A 16,013-nucleotide genomic window follows, 5' to 3' on the forward strand; every position below is an offset into this window, starting at 1 on the left:
TGGTCCCTCCCTCAGCCACTGAAAATTGTGTGAAATTAGGTCAGGTCACTTAGTCTTGCCGTGTATATGCCAGGGACTTATGAACCAGTCACTCAGATGCTAGCTGCTACCGTTGCTGTTGAAGTTGTCATTTACCAGGCTAGCCACGTGGAGGTAGGGGCGGAGGTGGGGGAAAAGGGATGCTTAGGGTCCACAAGGCAGAAGGAGTGCCAACCTCTGTGGGCCGTGGCGCCGGAGCCAGAGGTCGGCTCTTAGGCTATGTTTGAACTTGCCCTCGAGATGTGCCGTGGTTCTCAACAGGGGTGTTTGGCAACCTCTGGAGACGGTTTTGGTTGTGACAAGTGTGTGCGGGGGAGGGGGACACCACTACCACGTATGGTGCACAGAGCCATCGCTAACCATCCTGCAGTGCACGGGACGGCCCCACAAGAAAGAACCCCCCGGCCCACAACATTAGTATCCCTGAGGGTGATAAACCCTGCTGAGGTGGTTGCCCCTGGTTGGGTGGATAATTGAAAATTGGTCCTCGGGTTGCAAAAAGCCTAGATTTTGCATTATTTTTCTTTTTTGAAGATTTATTACAATTCTTTATATTTCTTCAGATAATTATTTTCAACATCTTTCACTTTACCAGAAATTAGAAACTCTGGCACATTGTTCAATTAAAAAGACTGTTACAGAAAACCACCAGCTTTTATGCAGGGGGCATTAACGAGCCGTCCTAATTGTACAGATCTAAAAGAGTTCCCGAAATTTTAATCTCCACAGCTGGGTCCGTCACAATTACTAATTAGTAGCATAGTATTTCAGGCCTTTTCAGAGCTGTGAGAAAGCTTAAATTTTTGCTTCCAAAGTATTCTTAAATTAAACACTCTTTTAAATCCTAATAATGGGATTTTTCAGTGCTGCTCCACCCATAGGCATGTAGGCGCTTATTTAGCAAGCAAAAGTATTTCTCTAGGATTCTCACTTGCTCTGGTGCCATTGAGGTAGAAGTTTGCAGAACAGTCGCCTCTCCTAAAGCTCTGGTCCTCACTGGGAGATACAGACGGGCTCGGGGCGGGGCTGTGCCGAGTGTTGATCCAAGTGCGAGTTGAGGACCTTCCAGGGTCTTGTTAAAGTGGGGTTCTAGCCCCATCCCAGACCTACTGACTGAACCTGTGGGGATGGGCTCCCCAAATCTGCATTTGTAACAGCTTCCCAGTGAGCCCAGGGCCTAAAGGTAAGAGCGGAGCCGCTTGCTCTGGGGGATGGCTTTGGTCCACCACAGGTCTGTCGGTCTGGTGGTAGCAACTGGGGAGAACTGCTTCCGGGATGGTTTGGGCTAGAACCATGGTTTTGCGGACTCCCTTCCTGCTGTCCAAGAGGCGCTGCACATTTTTATCTGTAGAGCCATTTTTTTTTTTCCCCTGACCAATTTGGCTCATTATTCTTGAGGGATAATTTAAGAAATCCTTCCCAAACAATTTTTTTTTTCCTACCAGAAGACTCTTTTCACATTTAGAGGGCTATACATATAACAAATGTGGGAAAGGAACAAGTCTTTTATTGTAGGCTGGCAATTTTAATGATAATAACATAAAAATGTAGGTATTTTTGTTCGGGATACAGATTGCACTATGTTGGTCATAATCCTGGGCACATAGAGTTCCACAAATCTGCTGACTATTGAATGCTCAGGTGTTGCCTGGAGAACCTTCTAGAAACATCAGTATTACTTAAAATCATCTAATTGCTGAGAGAAACATTAGTAATTTATTCTAAAATCCTCATTTTAAAAAATGAGTCAGCTGAGGCTCACAGAGGTGTTATTCTTAGGTCTACATGAACAAGTACATGGTATTTTCTAAATTTTAAATGAAATGTGACGATCGTAAGGGTGATGATGACCATAAGCCATCACGTTTGATCTTCCTCATATCCATGGAAAATGGGCAGAAAGAGCATTATTTAAGTGAGGAGTCCCCTCCATGCACATTCCCTAGCAGGGTTCCCCACGTTCATGTCCTCTTAGAAAGGACTGTTCTTTTAGTGTAACAATTCAGTGCCAAGATCTGGAGTCAAATTTCCTGGCTTCACCATTTAATCTTCAACAAATGGATTAAGTCTCTGCACATTGGTATTCTTATTTATAAAAGGGAGCCAACAGTAATTTTTACCTCTTAGGGTTATTATGAGGATGAAATGATATCATATATGCAAAATGCCTAGGAAAGTACATGGCAGATAATAAGTCCTTGACAATATTAACTATGGTAATTTTAGCATTTTTAAATGTCCCCATCCTACAGCAATTCTCTGACTCATATATGCTTATTGTTTTGCCTCTCTGAGCTTCCATATTTATTAAAAACAATAATCCTGTGTGTAGCAGGGCGAGCTTGATTTCAAGTAAAGGAAAACCCAACTTAGTGTAGCTTACGCAACTGTAAGTCTAGAGACAGCGCAGGCTCCAGGGTTGGGTGGTTCCTTCTTTCTGCTCCACCGGTCCCAGTGTGGGCTCCATCCTACAGCTGGTTTCGTCATGGCTGCGGGATGACTCTGGTAGCAATCAGAATATCACTTTCTTCCCTTTTCACATCCAGCAGGAGAAAGAAAGAGGCAGTCCCCCAGCATGGAATATAGATCTTTGCCTCTCCTCTGACTGGGAGCAGTTGATGTGCAAGTCCACTCCTCCATCACATAGCTGCTAGGAGATGGCCATGGGCTAGTTGGCTGAAGCCTAGGTTCCTGAGCTGTCCTTAGCAAGGGACCTGCTATTGCTATGCACTGGCCCAGCCTGGTTAAGTCAAAGTCCCTGGAGTCAGAGCTGGCTAGAGTCAAGAGCAGAAGTGGGTTCTATTAGGAAGGATGGAGGAAGAAATGAGGCTGCATTTGGCAACCAAGGATGTCTAATGTCCAGGTATAGACATGAAAAAGCAACATGGTTTTTTTTTTTTTTTTTTTTTTTTTTTTTTTCCAGTTGACACAGCATTATTTATTGAAGTAATCATCATTATTTTTTCCACTGAATTCCACCCATTTTTTTTTTTTGTAAATCATGTGGCTGAAAATTTATGGATTGTTTATTGTTTTTCTATTCTTTTTTTTTTTTTTTTTTTTTTTTTTTTTCTTTTTTTTATTCTTATGTTAATCCCCATACATTACAACATTAGTTTTAGATGAAGTGTTCCATGATTCATTGTTTGTGCATAACACCCAGTGCTCCATGCAGAATGTGCCCTCCTCAATACCCACCACCAGGCTAACCCATCCTCCCACCCCCCTCCCCTCTAGAACCCTGTTTGTTTTTCAGAGTCCATCGTCTCTCATGGTTCGTTTACCCCTCCTATTTCCCCCGCTTCATTCTTCCCCTCCCGCTACCTTCTTCTTCTTCTTTTTTTTTCCTTAACATATATTGCATTATTTGTTTCAGAGGTACAGATCTGAGATTCAACAGTCTTGCACAATTCACAGCGCTTACCAGAGCACATACCCTCCCCAGTGTCTATCACCCAGTCCCCCCATCCCTCCCACCCCAACCCCCACTCCAACAACACTCAGTTTGTTTCCTGCGATTAAGAATTCCTCATATCAGTGAGATCATATGATACATGTCTTTCTCTGTTTGACTTATTTCACTCAACATAATACCCTCCAGTTCCATCCACGTCGTTGCAAATGGCAAGATCTCATTCCTTTTGATGGCTGCATAATATTCCATTGTGTATATATACCACATCTTCTTTATCCATTCATCTGTCGATGGACATCTTGGCTCTTTCCACAGTTTGGCTATTGTGGACATTGCTGCTATAAACATCGGGGTGCACGTACCCCTTCGAATCCCTACTTTTGTATCTTTGGGGTAAATACCCAGTAGTGCAATAAGCAACATGGTTTTGATAACCATACTAACGCTTAGATTCCCATTATAATTTTCACAGCAGATTATGTAAAAATAGCTTTTATCTTGAAGGTTAATTAATTACATTTTTTTATATTTCAGAAAATGTTAGCAAACTCAAGAGACTTGAATATTTGAATTTAGCTTTAAACAACATTGAAAAAATTGAAAATTTGGAAGGTAAGAATTTCCTTCTTATATTTTATTATGTATTAAAATTGAGACTTGCAACTAAATTTAAACAGTATCACTTAAACAATAGGCACACTTTTCAAGTTAGCATTTTACCTAAGTCTTATGTTTATTAATTATTGTGATAAAAATTCAAACAGTAACGAGGTACATAAATTTGAAAATGGAAGTCCACTTCACCCCCTCCTAAAACAGCTTCCTTCCCAGGGATAGTAGGTAGTTTTGTTTCATTTGCTTTGTATCAGTGGGATCATACTATGAGTATTCTTTTGAAAATTGATTTCTTCTATGAAATTACCTTGTTCTTTGCTATCCAGGAAATGTGGGGACTCTCTACCAGAATGGTGGTACACTGATTTATCTCCCAGTTTTTCTGCAGATGGACATTTGGGTCGTTTCCAGCATTTTGCTATAATAAGCATGGCCACAATGAGGATTCTTTTACATTGCACTGTGTGTATGTGTACATTTTTTTATAGGACAAACACTTAGACATGGAATTCCCGGGTTTAAATATGCACCTTTTGAAAAATATTGCCAAATTGTTCACCAAAAAGGTTGTATCAATTTACTTTTGTACTGGTAGTCCACGTGAGTCCACATTTTTACACCAGCTCACTAATATTTTTTATAAGGAATCTTTTTTTAAAAATGGGAAAGCATTGTTATCAAATAATTTTTTTAATTCGCATCTCACTTACTATTATTGAAAGTCAGTATAACCCCTTCCAATTTTTACTGAGTATTTGTTTTTCTTATTATGTGAATTACTACTTCATATTCTTTGGTCATTTTTCTGTTGATTTATCTTTTTTTTTAAATGTGCTCTTATACATTCCAGATATTAATCCTTCATGTATGGATGGATATTTTCTCTTGAGTTGACTACTTTTCTTTTGTTTCAATTATGACGCTAGTGTTATTCAGAAGGCTTACATTTTAATATACTCAACTTTATCAATATTTTTTCTTTATAGTTTCTGAATATAAATATATTCTATATTCTGGTTTTAATGATTGTATTTTTTACATTTAATTTCTCTAGTACATCTCGAATTTATCACATAAAAAAAGGAACCAATGTATTTTTGGGATAAAGAAAACATGATAGACACACACACACGTACTCAGGTACACAATGGAATATTACTTAGCCATAAAAAAGAATGGAATCTTGCCATTTATGACAACATGGATGGACCTTGAGGACATTATGCTAAGTGAGATAAGTCAGACAAAGACAAATACCATATGATCTCACTTATATGTGAAATATAAAAAGCAAAACAAAACACCAAGCTCAGAGATAAAAAGAATACAAGATTTGGTAGTTGCCAGTTGTGGGAGTTGGGGGGTGCAGGCAAAATGGATGAAGGAAGTCAAAAGGTAAAAAAAAAAAAAATGCACAATGAAAAAAGGTACAAAATTTAAAACTATAAAGTAAGTAAGTCATAAGGATGTCATGCACTGCATGGTAACTATAACTAATAATGCTGTGTTGCATATTTGAAAATGCTAAGAGAGTGGAACTTAAAAGTTCTCATCATAAGGAGAAACATTCTGTAATTCTGTAAGGTGATGGATATTAACTAGACTTCTGGTGGTGATCATTTCACAATCTATACAGACATCAAATCACTATGTTGTATATCTGAAACGAATTTAATGCTGTATGTCAATTATACCTCAATAAAAAATAAAATAAGGTGAATGTGGAAAATTGTATTTTTTTCTCAAAATGTCTCTTAATTGAAATATTTGAACGATTTATTTTGTAATTGATATATAATTCACACCATAAAACTCACCATTTTAAAATATACAAGTCAGTGGTTTTAGTATATTCACAAGGTTGTGTGCCTGCCCATCATCACTATCCAGTTCCGGAACATTCCATCACCCCATACAAAACCCTGTATCCATTGACATCCACTCCTCATTTACTCCTTGCCTTGGCCCCTAATTTACCCTTTGTCTCCATAGATTTTCCCATTCTGAGCATTTAATGAAAATGGAATTGCACAATATGTGGTCCTTTGTGTCTATAGAGTAATGTTTTCAGGGTTTATACATGCTGTGGCACTTCCTTCCCTTTCGTGGCCGAGTAACATTCCATTATGTGGATGCACAGTATTTTGTTTGCCCACTTGTTAGCTGATGAGCGTTTGGGTTGTTTCCACTTTTTGGTTATGAATAAAGTTACTGTGAACATTAATGTACAAGTTTTTGCATAAACATGTGTTTTCAATTAATTTAGTATACACCTGGGAATGGAATTGCTGGATCATGTGGTAACTCTCTGTTTAACTTTTTAAGGAACTGCCGAACTGTTTTCCAAAGTAGTTGTACCATTTTACATTCCCACCAACAGTTTCTGAGTGCTCCCACTTCTCCACATCCTCGCCAACGCTTGTTATTTTATATTTGTATTTATGTGTTTGTTTTTATAGGGGCCATCCTGATGGGTGTGAGGTGGTATCTCATTGTGGTTCTGATTTGTGTTTACCTAATGACTGATGAGCTTGGGCATTTTTTATGTGCTTATTGGCCATCTGTCTACCTTATTTGGAGAAATGTTTATTTAGAACATTTGCCCATTTTCTAATTAGGTTATCTGTCATTTTACTGTTGAATTGTAAAGCCTATTTATATATTTTGGATACTAGAATCTGGTTAGATATATGATTTATAGATACATTTTTTTCATTTTGTGGGTTTTTTGTCAACTCTCTGACGGTGTTCTTTGGAGCAGAGTGTTTTTTTAAAAAATAGCTTTATTGAGGTATAATTGATATACAAAACCTGCACGTATTTAATGTAAAGAGTTTGTTGAGTTTGGATATATGTACACACTGTGAAACCCATCACCACAGTCAAGGTAATAGACATACCCATAACCTCTGTTTTCTCTCATCTCCCCTAGAACTTCTTTAAAAGTACTAGATTGATCTTCCATTTCTCTTACACTGTATTCCTTATTTAAACCTCTTTGTCTTGTTATTCTATATTCTGGAAGGTTTCCTGTTTCACTTTGTAGGCTTCTATTTTGTGCTTTTATTTTATTTTTTAAAATGCCTGGTAACACTTGGTGTCTGTTCATAATCACGACGGATTTGGCTGATTAGGTGGCTGGTGCAGGCTCATTCTGTGGTTGTGAGGTTCTGTTTCCACATCCGGCCTCTCACTTGGCTGGCAGGGCTACTGGGGGCTCTGTGTGAGTGAGCAGGGCATGGCGACTGGCAGGCTTGACTCCGGAGTACAGGGGCATGGAGCAGAGGTGGACGAGCTGCTCTCCCCACCCCACTCCCATCTGCCAAGAGCTAAAATTAGGAGGACTTTACTTAGGGTATGATGGATTTTAGCCTGTTTGCCTCCTAGTGTAGAAATGGGTATTTTGGTGACTCTCAAGGTTATAGAGCAACAAAGACATAAGTATTCATCATACGTTCTGAATTTTCATCCTCAAAACCTAAAATACCATCACAATCAAAGGGCCAAAGCCATCCTCAGCGCTGGAACCGGGAAGATTCTTTCCATCATGGGCATTTTTCTGCATTAGAGATGGAGCCGTCCTTCTCCAGCTGCCACACTCTACAGCCCCGTCGCGCAGTCTCATGTTAACAAGTGGAATAACAAAAGTTACTCTGCATGCATGTTTTGTGATAGTAAAATGTCAATCTGTAATGTCAGAGAAATAATTAAAACTCTCATTCTCAGTTGCCATGTAAAGGGCTTGTTTTTGTTAAGAAAGGATCTTGGAAGGACACGGAGAGTTGTTTTCCTGTATGTTTTGCTCATCTGCCACGAGAGGGCAGCATCGTCACTATTGTCTTTTTGAGCTTTGGGAACTGTAGTCCACAGCCCTCTGCTGGCCTCTACCTGGGCGCTTCTTGAGAGCGCCGCCTTCCACCTCTAAGGGAGGCGCTGGGTGCGGAGTAGTTTGAGGATATGTTTGGGGGGATGGGCAGTAGGGAGGGAGGATGCATCATATCAGCTGGTAAATATGTACTCTGTTTAACTTTAAAGGTTTGAGGTGAGAGGAGGATGATGGATATACACTCAGCCCACCTACTTGAGTTAATCTCAATATAATTTTAAACATAAGATGGACTTTTGCTTGTTTATTTTTATGTTTTGCTAGATGGCAAAAGCTAGCTAGCATACTTTTTTCCCCCTCTGTTTTGGATTCACTGGGATATAATAAATTGCCTTCTTTTTCCAGCCTTCTTTCTTACCCACTCTAACCTGGAAGGAGAGGTGGGGTTTCTAATAGTGTGAGGTTCCCCCCCTTGGGAAATCAATGTTGTCAGTTTAATGACCTTCTCACCCCCATGACCATTGAGGTGGATCTTCGAAGAACAGATGGACAGTGGGACTCAGTTGAAGGTAGGAGTGCCTAACTCCAGAGAGAGCGGCTTTCTCAAGCTTGGCTAGTTCAGCAAGAATTGTTCATTGGGATGGCAGACGTGGTGTACTTTCTTATGGGTAGGCCAGGTAGAAGAAAAATTAAGATTTATCATTTTGAAAAATATAATGAACATTTGGAGGGTCCTTTATCTACAAAATTACAGCAAAATAAAAATTATATAAATTTTTGAACATGTTGGAGTCTTTCAAATGTCACCCTTTTCTTCCTTTTGTCCTTCCTTCCTTCCTTCCTTTTCTCAAAATATAGGGAGATGACTTAGGAGATATGCCATATTTCATGCACAAGAGAATAGGAACCTGAGCTGGCCTGTTGGTTATAGGATTACAGTGGACAAGAAGTAGGTGGGAAGAATGTAGGGGTTGAGTTCTGCGGGGCTTGGTGATTGATGAAGTGAAGGGGCTAAGAGAGCATTTTAGGTTAACACTCAAGTTAGCTGTGACTTGACTCTTGGCATCTGATACCAAAATGGTGATGACATTAATAGGATTTAGACATCAAGGAGGCAGCAGGAAAGCTGTCTTGAGGAGTGGAGAGTGAGAGAAAATATGAAGAGTTCATTTTTAGACATATTGAATGGGATGTCTTACAGACATTTGGAAGTAGGAGTATGACATTCAGTTGGATCATCAGCTATGAAGTTATTGTTTGGGACTCATCAGAATTTGGGAACATGACTGTTGTCATCAAGAGAAACAGGAGAGAGAATACTGGGTCAAGGATGGAAATCTGGGATATATTACCATTGATGGAGTGGAAAAGTCTGTAAAAAGGACCAAGAGTAATAAGCTGCATTATAAAAGAGGAGAAGGAAAGAGTAGTATCATTGTTTCCAAGACAACTGAGACATTTCAGAGAGAATTCATGGTCAGTTAAGAAGTGCACTTGACATGATGAGCATCAGGTGATACATGGAATTGTTGAATCTCTATATTATATACCTGAAACTAATATAACACTGTTAACTAACTGGAATTAAAACAAGAACTTAAAAATAAATAAAGATAAAAAGAAAACTAAAAGTTTTAGAAAAGTTTTTAAATTTTTTTTAAGTTTTTTTTTTTTTTAAGATTTTATTTATTTGACACAGAGAGAGAGAGAGCACAAGCAGGGAGAGTGGCAGGCAGAGAGAGAAGCAGGCTCCCCGCTGAGCAAGGAGCATGATGCGGGACTCGATTCCAGGACCCTGGGATCATGACCTGAGCTGAAGGCAGCCACTTAACCAACTGAGCCACCCAGGCACCCTAGAAAAGTTTTTTAAAAAGAATTTATGGTCGGGCGCCTGGGTGGCTCAGTCGGTTAAGCGGCTGCCTTTGGCTCAGGTCATGATCCTGGAGTCCCGGGATCGAGTCCCGCATCGAGCTCCCTGCTCGGCAGGGAGTCTGCTTCTCCCTCTGACCCTCCCCTCTCTCATGCTCTCTGTCTCATTCTCTCTCTCAAATAAATAAATAAAATCTTAAAAAAAAAAAAAGAATTTATGGTCAATCATGCCATATGCGTGGACTGTTCTAGTGACATAATGGGTTGAGAAGGTCTGTTAGATTTGTCAACATGAAGGTCTCTTTCATCACCTTTAGGGGAGCAAATCTAGTAGAATATTGAGGATGGAAGCCAAAACCAATGGGCTGAACAATGAATGGGGATGGAGAAAGAACCAGTACATATCAATTTAGGCTGGCTTATAACAATAGGCATTGCCTACTTCTGGTTCTGCCTGCTTCTTCAGATTCACTTCTTTCACCAGGAATTTTTTTTTCCTAGATTGCATATCTTTTTTCTCCTTTCTCCATATTAGACATAAGCTTGAGGTGAAATGCCATGGATTTTTTTAACCACTTTATCTTGAAGACCTGGCTCAGTAACTTGGTCATAGCAGGTACCCATTAACTCCTGGATGAATGAATGAATGAATGAACGCATGGAGGGATGACTCTAGGGTGAGGCCCTACATCTGGAAGCACTAAGGTAGAACTATCTTATTTGGAAGATTCTAGTTTGGGATATGATTAGATTGGAGGAAACCTTGGAATTCTGGACATGATGGAGTCAGATGCTAACATCAAGAAAGGGTAAGGATGAGGGCGCCTGGGTGGCTCAGTTGGTTAAGCGACCGCCTTCGGCTCAGGTCATGATCCTGGAGTCCCTGGATCGAGTCCCGCATGGGGCTCCCTGCTCGGCAGGGAGTCTGCTTCTCCCTCTGACCCTCTCCCCTCTCATGTGCTTGCTCTCTCTCATTCTCTTTCTCTCAAATAAATAAATAAAATCTTTAAAAAAAAAAAAAAAGAAAGGGTAAGGATGAGAGAATACTAGCATTTAATGAAGCTGTTTCCAACATTAAGCCTTCAGCAATGAGAAGAACCTTGCTAAAGGTGACGCGGTTGCAGAGCTATGAATCCAACTGAATCAAATCGTACTGGTGAAGTTACTGTATCAGGAACCAAAGCTTGCCCTACGTTATATAGCCACAAGACAACAGAAAAGCGAGATATAATCAGGAAGCATAGGGGAGGGCTGGAGCAGGTAGATGTTTGAAGAAATGAGGGCACAACAAGGTGGGGCTGGGTTTTCAGCTGGAAATGGCTCTCTCGGTATTAATGGCCACAAAATCTGCCAGGTTGATCCAACAAGCATGAGCCAGCCACAGGGGAGACAGCCTTCTGCTGAGCCCAGCCCACAGAGGCTGCTATATGAACCAGGTCAACTCTTCCTAAGTCCACAGCAAGGAACTGCAAACTCTCTGCTCACGAGAGAGCAAGCATCCTTCTTCCCCCATAAGCACATTGTTCAACATAATCCTAAGAGTGGTTATTGGGTTATTTCTCATCCTAGCTAGTGTTTACTGAAGCTCTCTAGGTGGCAGGTACTGTGCTAAGTACCTGACATGAATCATCTTATATTGTCCTCACAGCAGCCCCTGATTGGGTACCAATGCTGTTTTAATACCACAGAAGCAAAGGCGGAGGCTCATAACTTATCCAACATCACACAGCAAGGATATGACCAAGACAGAACTTGAACTCCTATCTGCCTAATTCTAAAGTCTGCATTCCTAACTAGCAAGCTCCCATGGGACGTGAGTGAAGGGAGTCGACCGAAATTTCTGTAGCATCCAGCCATCTCTATAATGAAGGTGGATGGGGCAGATTTACTACCATCTTTGCATCCATGACTCATCCTTTTTCTATTACTCCTCTGAGGACCAAACTCTCACTCTTAACATTTGCTGATACTTCCAGTGCAGTTCTTAGCGGTCCTGGAGTCATTCTGTCTCTTCGGTGTGACTTTGTAAATATTAATTCTGATGCCTGGGTTTTACGAACTGCCTTTCCTTTTGGGGACCCCTCCCAACCATCACCCTTCATGGCGAGATGTGTCCTACCTACCTGACAAAATTCTCAGAACAGATTGCAGGTGTCCTCTCTAGAGGAGCTTTGTTTTGCTGTCGTGTCCACCCTAGCAGTACATAGTGACCAAATCCTTATGTTACCCAGCCCAGGGCTTGCAGATATGGACAGCGAAAGTGATTTTCCCTGGCTGGAGGGGCGACGGGGAAATGCACATAGAGAAGCGAGTCAGGGCTAAACCTTTGAGTTGGTATTTCTGAAAATCCACTTATTGGTAAGCCATGCAATTAATCAGCATACTTAAAAATATTGCAGTTGTTCCTGCCATGAGCTGTTGCACACGTTTCATTACCAGTGTGATTTTTTTTTTTTTTGCTTTATTTTCTTTTTACTTCTTTCAACAGGATGTGAAGGGCTGACAAAACTCGACCTGACTGTAAATTTCATTGGAGAGCTGAGCAGCATTAAAACCCTTCAGCACAATATCCACCTGAAGGAGCTCTTTCTCATGGGCAACCCGTGTGCTGACTTTGATGGTTACAGGCAGTTCGTGGTGGCAACTCTTCAACAATTAAAGGTATGCTTATTTTAATGATGCAGAAATCTCAGAGAAATGAAAACAAGCAACTGCAATAATGCCTGTTAATTCACAGCATTGTTAGGGAATGTGTGGAATATTCCAGAAAATCAGAACTAATCCTTCGATTTACTGGAACTTTAAAGTTGTTTTAATAGCTTTAATAAACTTTTGAAAAATAAATTAAATACCTTTCTCCTTTCTCATTTAGAACACAATGGAGCTTAGCTGAACTATTTCTTGAACACAAATCATAGTCATGGAGGGCATTCATCATTACTAATAGCAAACCAAAAGCTTAGAGTTTTTGAGATGATGACAGCTAGATACCTTTGTGTTATGTTGTCTTAAACTACTGTGCTTTTATAAATTTTTTTCATTGCTTTCTCTTAACTCATTCTCTATGTTAGTGGTTCTCAGACTCTGCTATGCTTTGGAATTCTTGCGTGGTGTTTGCTGGGTGACACCCGAGAGTTTCGGATTCATAGGTCTGATGTTGGCACCCAGGATTTTCCACTTCTAATAAACTCTCAGATAGCACTGATGCTGCTGGTCCAGGGACCTCATTCAAGAGCCTTTGCTCTATGTGTTAACCTGTAATGCTCTATCTCCCCTCACCTAATGTTTTTGAAACCTGGGGAAAAACAGATGGTTTCTAGAGAAATCATATACCCGATTATGTTCAACTAGTAATGTTAATTTTCATGTAATTCCCAGAGTTTCAGACCTGCGTGCAGCCCCATGCTTCTGCAAAAAAAAATGCAGGGATGCGTTGGCTTCGTGATAGGCATTTCCTTTTATTCTCAGAGGACATTTGTTTTTAGGCTGCTGTGTTCTGCATAGTCGAGATCGCTGGATTTATGGAACGCATTTCGCCTAATGTAATTTTTTTTTTGATTAAGAGAATGAGTGCCTCAGGTAATTGAATCTGGAATACATATTTATAATAAAATGATAAATTAGCTCAAGCATAACCCAAGCTGATCATCATTATACAACGAACGACGTACTAAAAAATTGAACTGGTAAGAACCCGCGTATCGCAGGAATGGATCCTGTAGCGTACCACTATAAGCCACTTCCCCGGAGGGGTGCTGGAGCCCCCGTTGTTGCGGTGCGCTCAGGCTGAAAGCTGTGGCAGCTGCCAGCCAGGTGCCGGAAACCTGCAGCCCGTATGAGTCCTTATACCCAAAATGTACTGTAAATTACCTTTCCAAATATCCACATTATAATTTTGATTTATAATTTTACTGATCCTGGTACTTTCCCTTATACGGACGCTTGTGATTACACTGGGCCCATCCAGATAATTATTTTAATATTTCAGCTTGGAAAATCACTATAAAAACACCAGATATAAACAGTGACCGTAACAGTTAACAGTGTAGTGTGTGCATCTTGTTCCTGAAGGTAGAACATGTGCCCATTTGTACTAGAGCCCAACTGGTGTAACACACAAGGCCCTTTTTTGTCAAGAGCATTTGCAACGTGTCATTGTTACACTTTGGAGCTGTGGTTTGACTTGAGGCTTTGACGGCCTTCATATAGCGAACAGTTACAAAATCAATATATTTTGAGAGCTTGTCATTACTAATTAGTTTCAACAGAAGACCTACTTATTTTTTTTTTTACCAGTAAAGATACTTTGTAACCCTGTTAATTGTATTAAATAAATGATTTTGATCAAAGTTCCTGATGTTTCCCATTAATTACTTTGCTTTTAATTCCGCATCACTATGGTGCATTACTTATGGTTTCTAAATTCACAATATTCCAATCAAAGTCAACTTGGGGCTGATTTGAATTGTGACTTTTGAATAATTGCGCCATGTTGGTTGTTTTTTATTCAAGTGGTTGGACGGTAAGGAAATAGAGCGATCAGAAAGGATCCAGGCATTGCAGAACTTTCCAGTAATTGAACAACAAATCAGAGAGCAAGAGAAAGCTTACTGCCTCAAACGAGCCAAAGACAAGGAAGAGGCTCAGAGGAACCTGCGAGAAGAGGAGGAAAATGAAGCCAAGGGGAGAAGTTACCCAGGCTTTGAGGGACAGAGGTACGCAGACATCAGGGCTACTTACGCACAACCAAATTACGAGAGCTTACTTTCTACTTAACTTTGGTTAAAAGCAGCAAACTATTTTCACTTCCCAAAGTGTTCGTGGTATCATATTTCAGATGGTTGATTTGAAGAATAAATTGTGATGTGAATTTTGGAGGAAAGAGTAGGAACGTCTCATTGTTTGGGTCAGTTCTCTGAGGCTTTCCTCCCTTAGGAAAAAAATGCCTTTCCAAGCTAGCAAATTTAATTTGCATCTAAGATTATCCTCAGACAAATCTCTATAAGATGCATAGGAAAAATGAATTGACATGTGTACTTTGATTTAAAATAGTGGAGATATTTTAGAAAAGTTAAATGTAAATCACATTATTATAAGTCAAATAATTTTGATTACATCATAAAATATTCTGTTTTGTGAATTATATAATGAATACATTCTAATGTGATTAATAAGCCTCTGAATTGGTCTTTTATACAAGCATAAATTTTCAAGCTTGTTTAAGTGAATTGCTTATTCAAGTTGATTTGATTCCATATAGTGAAAGCTTTAAATATTTTGAAAACAGCATCTCTTAATCTTAGAAAATAATAATTATAAAATATTTGAGACATACATAAATGTTTTAAAAATCAATAGACACTATAGTTCCACCCAGATTTAATAAGTATCAATAGTTTGCATGTTTGCTTTGGATCTTTTTAAAAATAAGAAATAAAATATCCCTGAGAGTCTATCCCATTCTCCTTTCATCTTCAGTGGGTCCACCATCCTAAGAGTTAAGTGCATATTTGGTATATGTGATCCCATCCATATATATATATATTTGAAATATATTTATGATGTAATTATGCCTCCTTGAACAAGAGTGGCTGTGTGTATTTTTTTTTCTCACAAACGATATCTTTCTACAACTTTGCTTTCCATTCAACGTTATGTTTTTGAGATTTTTACATATAAAGACAGGTAGAGCTAGTTCATTCATTCTAACTGGGGAATAACATTCCTTTGGATGACTAAATCACAATTTATCCCAGAGGTGATGTTCAAAATACCTGACAGCTGGTGACTCATTGGCCCTGATAGATCAGGATGCGCACCAGCTCTCACAGCCTGCAGGGGCCCTCCTGGTGGTTGCCAGCTGGAGATCAGCCCTGGTGCAGCCATCGCTCATTGGATGGTCATTTAGATCGTTTCCCTGCTTTCATTTTCTTCGGACAATGTTGCACATGCCTCCTCATGCAGGTATGAAAGTTTCTCTAGAGTGTTCAGCAGAGACATTGCCACATCATTAATTAAGAACGTTTTTTCCACTTTATATTCATTGCCCAATTTTTTGAACAGCATTAATTTATACTCCTATATCAACAGTATAGAAGAGTTCCTAATCCTTGCCACCACTAGATAATATGATATTTTAGAACATGGACCAATCATGTTGGTTGTTAAATACCACCTAATATTTTATTTAATTTGCATTCCTAGAATTACTAGTGAGTATCCGTATCTTAGATGTCTGCTTCTATTTTT

General features: G+C 39.6%; 1 protein-coding gene across 3 annotated transcripts in view; it reads left to right on the forward strand.

The window, feature by feature from the left end:
- DNAAF11 (dynein axonemal assembly factor 11) overlaps positions 1–16,013 on the forward strand; it is a 70,270-nt gene that overhangs the window by 10,116 nt on the left and 44,141 nt on the right. For 2 of the 3 annotated variants that reach the window (XM_045895861.3, XM_054512448.2), the window contains exons 3-5: positions 3,989–4,066; positions 12,253–12,425; positions 14,277–14,479. In XM_045895861.3, coding sequence (XP_045751817.1) covers positions 3,989–4,066; positions 12,253–12,425; positions 14,277–14,479 — 454 coding nt within the window. Of the gene's footprint in view, positions 1–3,988; positions 4,067–12,252; positions 12,426–14,276; positions 14,503–16,013 lie in introns of all 3 variants that reach the window. The other variant, XM_045895862.3, reaches the window with a different exon arrangement.

The sequence above is a fragment of the Mirounga angustirostris genome, unplaced genomic scaffold (genome assembly GCF_029215605.1).
Source record: "Mirounga angustirostris isolate CCGP_5_RB_7025 unplaced genomic scaffold, mMirAng1.0.hap1 SCAF_4, whole genome shotgun sequence".
NCBI classification, from domain to species: domain Eukaryota; kingdom Metazoa; phylum Chordata; class Mammalia; order Carnivora; family Phocidae; genus Mirounga; species Mirounga angustirostris.